Below are 12562 nucleotides of genomic sequence, written 5' to 3'. Positions count from 1 at the left end.
CTATCATTGCGCTCCAAAGTAGCGAAACAAGGCATTTTCTATTTTCGAGGTTTTACGCCATTTTCGCTTTGTACGGGGACACGATCATAACGTACAAAGCGAAAATGGCAGACTGAGCGCAAGTATGTAGTACTCCGCGTACTGTTGGCACACGTGCCACACAAACTAAGCATTTCTACTGTTTTATTGTTCTGTGGAAGTTTACGTATAGTCCTAGAAGCGGGTTGACTTGGACGAGGTTCTGCTGTAGGTGGCGGCGACGGAGCAGAAGACTATAATAGAGGAGCGCCAGCGTGAGTTAGCCCGCAGCGCAACCAACGCGTGGACGCCGAGGTTCTTCCACAAGGACTCCAGTACGATGCCGCCAGAAGGTAAGTCATTGACCTTAATTGCACTCTTTGCAGTATTGCCACAAAATTTACAGACGGAAGAAAAAAACAATGCAAGTGTTAACACTTACATTTTATTTCATTATTTAACTGCCTCTGTGGCCGAACGGTTACCATGCCGGACTGCCACGCAGAGGTCCCAGGTTCGATTCCCGGGCCGGGAGAAATATTTGTATGACCTACATTTGTTTCTCTCGTGAGTTTGGGTGTAATTTGTGGTTGTCTATATGTGTGTCCATGGCACCCGCGACACAGGGTTTCCCTAGTGCGGGGCTATGTTGAGTGTGTGTGTTATTATTATTATTATATAATGATGGGACGAACAAGTCGTGCGCCTGATGGTGAGGTACACGCCTGTCCATACCAGTTGCAGTGTCACTCAGAGGTTTAAATCGCAAAGGTCTGAGAGGCATTGCCGCTGCGCCCTGCGACATAAGTTGACAAGTCCCATGTGCCTGTAATTTCACCAAAACTCTTAACCTTTGAAAACCGGAACGCAGTAAATATCAGGTAAGTTTTTTGTACTCAATTTTGTTGACAATTTTTATCATTTAATTACTCGAATATATGTGAAAATAATAAAGAACATTTCGAGTTAGTTTCGTGAAATATTAAAGAATATTTCAGGTTACCACACGCGAATATTAAATAATACTTCAAGATGATATTCTATAAACATTTAAATAAAAAGAAATTGTCACCAAAATTGAGTACAAAAAACTTACCTGAAAATTACCCAACGCATTACTGCTTGGCGGCAGAAATGGTAAGGACGAAATATTTCACTGCTACTAAAAATTTATATATTATTCGAAAGTACAGTTTTTCTTTTCAGCAGAATTATTATTTGGACAGGTTTGTTATAATTTATTAATACAAAGATCGAACAGTTAGAAAAAAATTCTTCGGTCCATCTGGACGACGAAAGCAAACGAGATACCAACTAAGCCACGGAACGAATCAGCGGACGTTACGAATTTTTATTATAATTTCAATTTGAATATGAAATTGACCTAAAAATCCATTCGTGTTAAAAAAATTAGTGTGAAAACCTAATTTTTCAGTAATTAGCAAAAACGTGCTGGCTTATTTTTGATGTGTACGTGTTAGTTTTGTCGGTATATCCTATATTTCGACCCCTCCTACGTAAAGTATCGTATGTCGAAATTGCCAAGTTTACAGGGGAGCGTTTTAAAGTTTTCAATTCACTGAAATGAGCAACTTCTCAGTTTTATTCGGCAAAGCCCGTTACTCACATAGAGTGATCATCTAATAGATCGTCATAGAGCATCTAAGTTATCTACGATTTTATAATACTCTAAGTAACAGCTTTGCCGAATAAAACTGAGAAATGCTAAAGTCACGTGTTATACTTATTTCATTGGCAAAATCGACATACAATACTTTACGTAGGAGGAGTTGATTTATTTTTCAATAACTAATTTTAACTCAGGTTACTTGACAGTTACCCTCGGTTCTCGGCAATTGCATTGAATTTTTCGGATTCTTTATTATTTCCCCATTAATGAATGAATAAAATAAGAACAGATGGTGAAATTTTGACACAGATCCGACGTCGACAAGTGCCCGATTGCGACTGACGGGGCAACGGGCGGCGCGGCGTATCGTTAAACTACTGGGCATTTTGCAATATTTGGAATAAATGTGAATTTAACAACTAATAGAGTTCCAGTAGAAAACCAAAGTTTACCAAGTTCTTTCTCTGTACCACTTAAAGAGAGAAATATGTCCATATAAAAATTATGTGTGAAGTTATTAGTTTATTATCGAGTTCTTAAGTTTTCGCGATTGTTACATATAGGAAATGAAACTATTTTTCCGAATTTAAATCGCGTATATTTGTTTTTTCAAACAAACCGACGTTTCGGGCCCTTTACAGGTCCCATTGTCACAGTTCACTGAGATGGTACAGTCATCAACCAGTTATGTCTAATATTAATGCAAACCACTCTATTTTTTCATTACACTTTCGAAAGTTATTAATTAAATACCTCATTTTTAATTTTACAAAGAAACATTCCAATTTCCGCTACATTACGTTTTACAAATTATTTTATTAAATGAATTTTTATTAATTTCAATTTATTATTAATTAATAATAGAAATTAGAATAAACTAAAACATATTAATTAGTACTGCAGTCTTATGTCTGTTTGGGATTTTTCATCAGAGGAAATAATGGATCCCAAACTGGTGGTACGGAGACACCGTCTTCCCTGTTGAAATTAGGATGTTTTTTAATTTCAACGACCTCTCGCAGCATCCTGGGTAGATAACGGACTTCTTTAGTAAGGACCTGGGGCTAGTCAAACTTCATTGAATGTGTAGGTTTATCCATGACATGCTCGCAGACTGTAGACTTGTTTACGCGACAGTTTTTGACATCAGCTATGTGTTCTTTGACGCGGGTACAAATACTTCGCTTCGTTTGTCCAATATAAGAGAGACCGCACTCACAGTCAAGCTTGTAAACTCCTGCATCCTGTAACGGGACGTTACATTTCACGGGTCTCGGGGACTGAGAAATCCTCCTCAGGGTTTGAAATAGGTCTTGATAGATGCACGCCTGAGGACTCTTCCGATCTTGCCTGTAACACCTCTCACGTAAGGTAAAATGGCAGGTCTTCCAAATATAAGCGATTTAAATCCGGAAAAATAGTTTCATTTCATATTTATTCTTAAATAATTCGTTTTAGACAATTATTTAGATTGTTTTTAGGATTTTATATGATCGGATAAAGTACATCCTTGCAGGGCGTCACATGTATACCATTAATTAATGTTCCATCTTAAATTTGTAATGTGATATGCAATAAACAATTGAAATTGAAATTCTATCGTGTAACACATAAGTACTTTCTTTAGACAATATCCTTAAGTGTATCGTATATCTTTTTTTGTAAAACAGTTATTTAACAATAAATACTAAACCATAAAAACAGTTTTACCCACTTTTCCTCCAGTCACATGCCGCAAAAATTTACTCTTGTAACGCCTTTATATCATACTGTATTACAAAGAAATATATTTAAAATTTTTATTGAATTGATATTCAATTATTTTTATGTGAAATTACTCCACTACTTTGAAATTTTTTTTTTCAGTATTTATATTATGTTTAATAAAAATTTAAAATACAATGAATAGCGACATCTCTAGCCGGGGCTGGTAGCTGTAAAGGTATCTAACTGAGCGATGAAATATCATAGATTTCTCATAGATGGCGCAATACCATACGACCCAAGCACATAGAAAAATTCGTGAAGTCGGGTTGTTCGTTCCGTGGCTTAGTTGGTATAGCGTCTGGCACGGTATGCTAGAAGACGTCGATTCGAATCCGGCCGGATCGAAGGAATTTTTTTCTGAGTTTTCGATCTTTGTATTAATAATTGTAACAAAGAAATATATTGTTTGGTAAAATTTACACATTTTCGTCTTTACAGGATTGATCGATCACGGTTGGAGATATAACTACGTGAATACCGAGTAAGTAATCTATCTATCTAAATACAGGGTGGAAAACAATTAATGGGACATGAAGGGAAACTACCGTAAATGTTTAAGACATGTGATTTTTTGACGTTTTTTAAACGACTTCAAAAAAAGAAGGAGGTTCTGAATTCGACTGTATTTTTTTTTCTTGTATGTATGTTACGCGGGAGTCATCTGCTAGTGAAATTACAGGGACATGGGACTTGTCAACTTACGTCTGAGTTCACAGTGATAGTGCTTCTCAGATCTTTGCAGTGCAGTTGTTATAGACAGACATGTAGCTTACCATCAAAAAAGTAAAAGAATGGACACTCCGCCCCTCCCTACATTTATTTACCGCACCACGCGCCGCACATTGGCTGAACGACAACAAGGCTGTCGGCGAGCCGTTTTCGCATCAAGACGGCTTTGATATTTGAATATAGTTTTCATTTATTCATCACGAAACTTGTACGTCAATATATAAATAATATCATTGTACGTTACTATTTATAATTCTCGTGAGTTGTGCTGTGTACGGCTGTTTATTATAAGAAGATGACAAAAATTATGTCTGTGACTCATTCAGTTATTGTTTTCTTCGTTTTTTTAGTGCAGAGTAATGTGTAATACAGATTTATTATATTAATATAATGAGACGCCATAACTTCGTGAGCTGTTAGACAAGGGTTCTCGAATTTTCAATTTGTATAGCCCGATAAATATTACGTAGTGAATGTACCTAATTATTAACTAGGTAATGATCAACTTGGAAACGTAATTTCAAATACCTTGGTTACGTTATTTAAAACCTGTCCAAAATACAATCTTTTTGAGTGCTGTTAATATATTTTTTAAATAAATCTTCAATATCGTTCTAGTTAGAGAATTAATAAAAAATATAATATTATATCCATATAAATGCCTAATGAACATGTGTAATTATTAGGATTCTATTGATAGAATTAAAGATAACAAATCCCGTTAGAATTTTCGCTATATTGCCGCTCTGACCACGTAACGTAAATTGTTAACTGTCACTTCACGCACACATTTGCGCGTGTGCAGATAGCACCTTGCTGTATGTAGTAGGCAAATAACTTTCGACCGTTGTATGGAGTGTCAGGGGTGTGCATCAGACGCGCGACTTGTCTGTCCCGTCACTTGACGCTTACACTCGCTTCACTCTTGTTCTTTCTTTTATTTTGCTTCCTGGTCTCTCTGCATTAATGTACTAATATTATTCTACCAGAGCATGGCAGTCTACCGAAGTGTACGAGTACGAAGAAGACTTCGTGATCCGATCATTGTCGGGGCCGAGCATAAGCCGGATCAGCGAGGTAGGATCGAGGCACTCCAAGTTGAACTTAAAACCTTGCAAACTGCAAATCAAGCTCTCCGACTCGGAAAGCCACGACGATGTGGCAAGACGCTCGAAAACTTCAAGGTATGTAATTACTTACACAATATAACCAGAATTAGAGACGAAATATGAACCAACCATCAGGCAAATGGGCCTTATAACACTTTTAAATATCAACTCTCCTTTGCGCTGAAATCACAAATTAGAAAGCTGAAATAATACAGTACTTAAATACTTTCATAGATTTCTCATAGATGGCGCTACGGCTAAAAAGGTCGTTGAAAACCAAATACCAAGATCCGACAACAAGCACATAGAAAAATTCGTGTGGTCCGCCGGTTCGTTTCGTGGCTTAGTTGGCATAGCGTCGGTTCGAATTCCGCTGGATCGAAGGATTTTTTTCCAAGTGTTCGATCTTTGTATTAATAATTATAACAAACTAGTAATTTCACAAAAAATAATTGAATATCAATTCATTAAAATAATTAATAAAAAAATTTCATTACCATTTGACACTTTTTTCAATCAACTTGTTTGTTTGTTACAACCAGAGATGGGCAGTGGATTAAAATCCAATCAACCCGCCCGAGTTTTAATCAATTTCTGCCCAAAATCGTGGGCATATCTATTTTTTTTATTATCGTTCAAAATTTAAATTTACATTCTTTTTTGTAACCGTTCATTTCGTATACATATATTATAATTCTTTCTTAGGTAACTCAGGAACTAGGGTATCGAACCCTGTTTACGTTCATGTGTTGTATCAATGTTATTTCCTTAATTTTTCTGCGGAAGCCCGACACAGAAATATGATGTGTACCTTATTATTATTCTTCTTTTGTTTTCCACAGCCGCACCCTGAAACAGTCCTTGCACGCAATCGATGCTTCCCTTCGCGAGCAAACAATCGCTATTGAGCGACTCTCGAAGACAGTCGAATCCCTCAGCGAAGGGCAGCGAACCGCCACTCAATTACAACCACGGAGTATGGGTATGATTGCCTTTTTATTTATTTTTAGAAATAATAGACACGGTTGGCCACAATCTCACCTAATATTAGGCGACGATGTGACCGACGATGGCACACGTTTGCCTAAAGAATACCTATTCACTCTAGCCTTGAATAGCCCCAAATTGTACTTTTCGGGAAACCCAGATGTGGTGTTTGCCTAAAAAATACCATTCACTCTATCCTTAAATAGCCCCAAATTGTACTTTTCGGGCGACATAGAAGGCGAAAGTTTACCTAAAAAATACCGTTCAGTCTAGCCTTGAATAGCCCCAAATTGTACTTTTTGGGAAATACACAAGCCGGTAGAGTACTCTATTCCTTTGCCGTACGCATCAGAAAGGTGCGTGTGAGTGGTATATCTATGACATAAGGATGGAGTGTTCCGGACCGTCTAGTCGACCGAAGGAGGAACGGTGAGTGTGGAACTAAATTGAAAAGTTCCTGCGCACATTCCCCGAAATGTATCCGGTTTAATTTTATACTAGCTGTAGTAGCTTATCGTTTGATCCAGGGTTGTTGCTGATGTGAGTTTTTTACTAAATTTATTAATTTATTTATTTTTATTTTTTACTGAATCTATCTACATGAAAAATATTTGATCAATGATTTTGTGACATTTATTAACTAAAGAATCAGTCTGGATGAAAACAATAAATCTACCTAGCTCATCGAGAATAACCAGAAATAGAGACGAAATCTCATTTAATTTGTTTGAAAACTATTCTGCCAAATCACTACGGTGACAACTGCGCTCCGATTGGCCAACCCGAATTCGCGACAATTGACGAGTGTCGTCAATTCGACCAGCCGAACTGCCTCCGTGACCGAACGTTTACCATGCCGGACTGCCACGCAGAGGTCTCAGGTTCGATTCCCGGGTCGGGAGCAACATTTGTATGGCCTACATTTATTTCTCTCGTGGGTGTAATTTGTGGTTTTCTATGCGTGTCCTTGGCACGTGAAACAGGGTTTCCGTAGTGCGGGGCTATGTTGAGTGTGTTATTATTATTAGTTTAACTTGAGCTTTGCTATAATGGACGCAAATTGAAAAATTACATATATAATTACCGATGAAATGTGATTCCGTTTGTAATAGATGTTTTGCTGTTTTTCCCACACCACCGTATGAAACAGCCCTCCGTAGTTAGATATATTATTATCTTTATTACAATAAATACAGAATATTTTTGGAATATACGGAGACGTACTGTAACCTAGGGCGTAGCTGGTGGTACTTTATTAATATTAACTGGGATTAACTTCAAAACTAGATATTTATTGTATTTTATTACATATTTACTTTTTGAGGCTACTTCTAGATCTGCCAAGATGTTCTTTTTTCTCCTATTTTTTAAACACATTCTAAATACAAAACTATATTCACTCAGCCAGTAGTTCTACTCATAGAGTAGAGCCTAGACTACATCCCTCTTCCTCACAACTGAAGGGGTGAACATCCCTAGCTGGTGCCCTACTTACGATAGGCAACTTACATAAGTGATCAGCCTTTACTATAGGCTAGCCACACACTGCTCGGAAGCTACTACCTTACCAACAAGTAAACCACCGAGGAGGCTATTGATTTAGTCTGTCAAAAACCTATCTAAAAGGACAGACCATGTCCACATCCTAATCAAACAATTCAAAATATAATTATTCGTCAGCTATCCTAGCTATTTAGGTAACCTGTCTAAATCCTAACTCCTTATTTCAGCTACTTCTAGCTCTGCCAAGATGTTCTATTCCCTCCTATTTTTTAAACACATTCTAAATACAAAACTATATTCACTCAGCCAGTAGTTCTACTCATAGAGTAGAGCCTAGACTACAGTACACACAGGCCAGTTGTTGGCGCTGTACTATTTCAGCTTTCTAATTAGTGATTTCAGCGCAAACGAGAGTTGATACTTAAAAGTGTTGTAAGGCCCATTTGCCTGATGAGTGGCCAAGGATAGATGGCCTTTATTTCGTCTCTATTTCTGGATATATACTCGATGCGGAATAATTATTATTTAGCGTAAAGAGTAAACTTTGAGCTGGTGCACTTAACAACTGACACTAGTTAGCGACTCAGTATTTTTACGCGTGGTCTGATGCTTTATTACGACTACGCTAATATATATATTTTTTAAACACCCACATTTTGAAAATTGAGTTTTGAGCATTACCTTGTGAACGGGCCTCAGTGAGCGACGATACCACAAACACTCAGACCCGTGGCAATATAGAAAAATTAGTTTTTCTACATCGACCCGGTCGGGGATCGATCCCGGGACCTCAAGGAGGAATTAATTTTTTTATTTTTATTTTCAGGTATCATACCAGCCACAACTCACGGTTGGGACCTCTTTGGTGGATTCGTGTTAGCAATAGTCTTGCAAGCCTTACTTAATTGGATGTTCTATAATAAAGACTGATTGCCAGATAAAAAAACAATTGCCAGGTTGTAAATAATATTTGCCAGATTTAAAATATAAATAATATTTGCCAGATTTTACAAAGAATTATGAAAATTACGTGAAACATTTTAGAAATTAGTTTCTTTTTGTTATTCAGGTGAAAAATCCTAAATGGGCAAGCGTATTCTCTAGTGTAATATAAAAGCAAGCAAATTCTGTGGTAAATGTTTTCAGGGTAAGTGTGCCCCACGGGGTAAGTGTGTCCCGTGAAGTAAAACTATCCAATGGGGTAAATAAATGCGTTGTATGTCTAACAGTCATATTTCACAAGAATAGTAGTTTATAGGGCGTTCGAACTACATCGTTTTGTACATGTATGCTAGAGTAACTTTCGTTTATACAATAAAAGATCGCTATTGTCATGTCCTCCCAAGACCCAGCAAAAACGCAATAGGGAAATCGCTGACGACTCGCCACTGTACATTAAAATGTACTAACGTATTTTCGGAATCATTTCACGTATTATGTACCTACATTTTGATGTATACAGGGTTTCAGGAAGTTAAAAAACTCTTAAGGAAAGCCAGTGCGTGGGACACATTTACCCCAAGACGTTTGGGACACACTAAAAGACACAATTACCCCAAATGTGATTTTAACTGGGTCTAAATTACTTCGCGTATTATGTACATTTTGATGTACACGTCATCTTGGGACGTTCAGAAGCTCTTAGGGGTCAAATCACACTGAAAGGTCAGCGGTCGGAGGGGAAATTTTGTTGCAAAGTATTCCTTAGCTTTTTGAATCTTAACTTCTAAATAAAAAAGTTCAAATTGATTTGAAGTGATAAAATGTACTATAGACCGGCACCGCGAGCAGCCGCATGGACTTGTAGCTACTAATTCAAAGAGGGACCATGGTAGGTCCACCGACCGCTGCGCGCCTCTGCTCTTTCAATGTGACTAGACCCTAACAGGCAAATGCGTGGGGCACATTTACCCCAAGACGTTGAGGACACGTAAGAAGATATGATTACCTCAAACGTACTAAGAGGTAAATAAAATTACTATGGGGTAAAAATCTCTATATGATATACTTGTCCCAAAAGTAGAACATACTCGTTTAGCAATAGAAGGGATATTTCAAATCATTTTCCACGAAACTAATATTGTAAATTGTGTACGATATTGATTTAACTTCCATTAATTTATTACTTTTAATTTTACTCCGGAATTCTATTTAGTCAAGTTAAATTATAAATGACAATTCTGTCAATTGATCTACCCAAACGCTGAAGAATTAGTTCCTTTGCACTTTCAACAACAATCAACTTGATACTTTGACGAAGAAAGGGTGTTAAATTTTATCAAAATAATAATAATAATATTTTTCTTTTTAATTTAATAAATCGACTCATCCGAAGAACAGAGTCCGATGTGATTATATAGCGAAAAGAGAATAAGTACGTTACGAGAACAATTTCGTTATTCAAACTAGGTCCTATGTAAAGGTATTTTGAAAATTTATATATCTTACTTCGTTTCGGCAATATAAAATCGAACAAAGGTCGATCTGACATCCACAGCGAAGAAGAACAAACGAAATGTACTATGTCCTGAGACCAAGTAGTCTTACACATAGACCTTTGTTCTACGGATGTGTCGAAATGCCATAGATTTCTCACAGATGGCGCTAAGGTAAAAAAAATTTAAAACCAAAAACAAAAATCTGCAACAAGGACATAGGCAAAGCTCGTTACTTTAAAACTCTTTCTCGAATAAAACTGAGAAGTGCTAAAGTCACGTGTTATGCTCATATCAGTGAATTTAGAACTTTAAAACGCTCCCCTGTAAACTTGGCAATTTCGACATACGATACTTTATGTAGGAAGGGTCGATATATTGCCTTTGCCACGTATATACAGTGCTTCTATTTTAAGGCATACTTCGTGTTTCGGCTGTTGTCGGGTTTTATTCAGTTGCGCTTTGCCTTTCGTACAGACCGTACGCCTTCAGTCGACTTGGAAGTATAAAGAGTTGCTTTTACACTTTTTATAAATAAAAAGTCGCTAAAGTCACAGGCACGACTGATAATTTACAGCGTGTACTTGTATTTTTTACTAGAAGCCGATACGTTCAAGAAAGAATGCGATAAAAACATTGACTTACAAATAAATGGACGACGGGTCTAATACAAAAACCACGAAAAAAAAATGTCCCAAGTCAACCTATTTAAACGTAGTGACATGTAAAGGAATATGAAAAAGCTAAAACGTTGAATTTAAAGTGTAATGTCATCGCAGTACTGTCTAATTTTGCTTGCTTCGCTGTCAGTCGAACAAACGAAGACTAAAGCGTGAATGACGCTCTGTATACGATTTTAACGCCCTATAAGTTCGGACACTTTTTAGCGCGGACCCGACGTTTTTATAATTGTAAGTCAATGTATAAAAAAGATAAATCTTTTCCTTTCCTTATAATAAATATACAGCTCTATATAGTTCACACGGAAGTCGAAACAAAACAAGAATAAAGTACGTCGTTCAGTATTGAAATTAAGATTTTAAATCTAATAATAAACGGGCATAGAAATTAATATTCGTGTGCATTCGGAAATCCGATGATTGCCGAAGGACATTGAGTAAATGGAAGCACTGTACATTAGAAATATCTGTGTATTTGTTAGAACTCATTATCAATATTTCAAAACACGTTGCAATTACAGGCAAACTGAAGTAAAAATTTAACCTTTTAATTTCGGTGATCGGTAATTATAAAATGGAATAATTGGTGAAGTTAAAATATAAATACGGTTTAAGGGTTGAACTTTACAGATTCGTGTAGTCCACCGTTTATTATAAGTACTTTTTTTGCATGGGAAGGAAAGTGAAAGGCTGTTCTGTTATCTAAATCTTCCTCTGTCAGCTTTAGAACGCTGTGTGTATTGAATTTCATCAAAAATATTTGAACTTTCAATCAAAATCAGCCTTATTTCAAACAGATTAAGGTGCTCTTTTGAAATAAAAACTAAAATTAGATAAAAACAATTAAAAGTGTACCTTAAAATCTTTGTAAAACGGTGAATTTTCATGTAATGTTCAGTTTTTTTAATGGGAGTTCGTTTTCGAATCACATTTGATATTTAAAATTCAAAATAATAATACAAAAATCGAACACAGAAAAATTTTCTTCGACCCGGTGGGACTTGAACCCACTATCATGCTGCACCGTAACATTGCTCTTACCAACTGAGCCACAGGTCAAGTTACCCAGCTGACGAAATTCTCCTATCTGTTTTTGTTATAGATCTTTATGCTTTCGACATTCTGCGCCATGACCTACCACACTTTTCGTGTTTCACAATCACAGTGTCGTGTACCAGTATTCTGTTGACATAAGGCATACCAAAGTCTTATATTTAATTTCTAATAATTTCTCATACTTGCCAATTTAAATTTAAGATAAATAAAAAATGATAATAAAAAAAAAACAAATTACACTTATTAATTAATAAGTTACGTCCAAAAAGAGATTGTAAATGTAATATACCTAATTGGATTTTATTAAACTGCCATGTCTATTCTATGTGAATTTTTTCAAATCTAAATTCTAAACTAAATTAACGTATATCTTTTTAATGTATAATACATAGTAAAATAAAAAAAATATGGAACGGAATTTTTTCTTTTTTGTAAATTATGAGTGAGTATTCCACCTGATGGAAAATGACGATGAGGTCCACAATGTAACATGCTCACCTACATACTACCTGGAATATCTGAGAACAGCCTTTAAATTGGTATAGCCTTTGTCTAGTTCCCCTAAATTTAAATAATAATTTTATGTTTATTTAAGACTCCACTATGTTGACTGAATTAAATATTACTCATATTTCAAAAATATAAATA

General features: G+C 36.1%; 1 protein-coding gene across 1 annotated transcript in view; it reads left to right on the top strand.

Annotated features, from left to right (window-relative positions):
• Nucleotides 1–9985, top strand: part of LOC113234454 (oxysterol-binding protein-related protein 8-like) — a 23861-nt gene extending 13876 nt beyond the window's left edge. Inside the window, exons 9-13 of the mRNA XM_026469764.1 lie at nt 251–371; nt 3854–3896; nt 5134–5328; nt 6096–6235; nt 8582–9985. Of these exons, the coding sequence (XP_026325549.1) occupies nt 251–371; nt 3854–3896; nt 5134–5328; nt 6096–6235; nt 8582–8673 (591 nt within the window). The 3' untranslated portion in view covers nt 8674–9985. The remainder of the gene's footprint in view (nt 1–250; nt 372–3853; nt 3897–5133; nt 5329–6095; nt 6236–8581) is intronic.
• The last annotated feature ends 2577 nt before the right edge of the window (nt 9986–12562 follow it).

Source organism: Hyposmocoma kahamanoa, unplaced genomic scaffold (genome assembly GCF_003589595.1).
Source record: "Hyposmocoma kahamanoa isolate Upper Pololo Valley unplaced genomic scaffold, ASM358959v1 84, whole genome shotgun sequence".
NCBI classification, from domain to species: Eukaryota; Metazoa; Arthropoda; class Insecta; order Lepidoptera; family Cosmopterigidae; genus Hyposmocoma; species Hyposmocoma kahamanoa.
The sequence above is the reverse complement of the archived record's forward strand: the minus strand, read 5'-3'. Positions and strand labels throughout refer to the sequence as shown.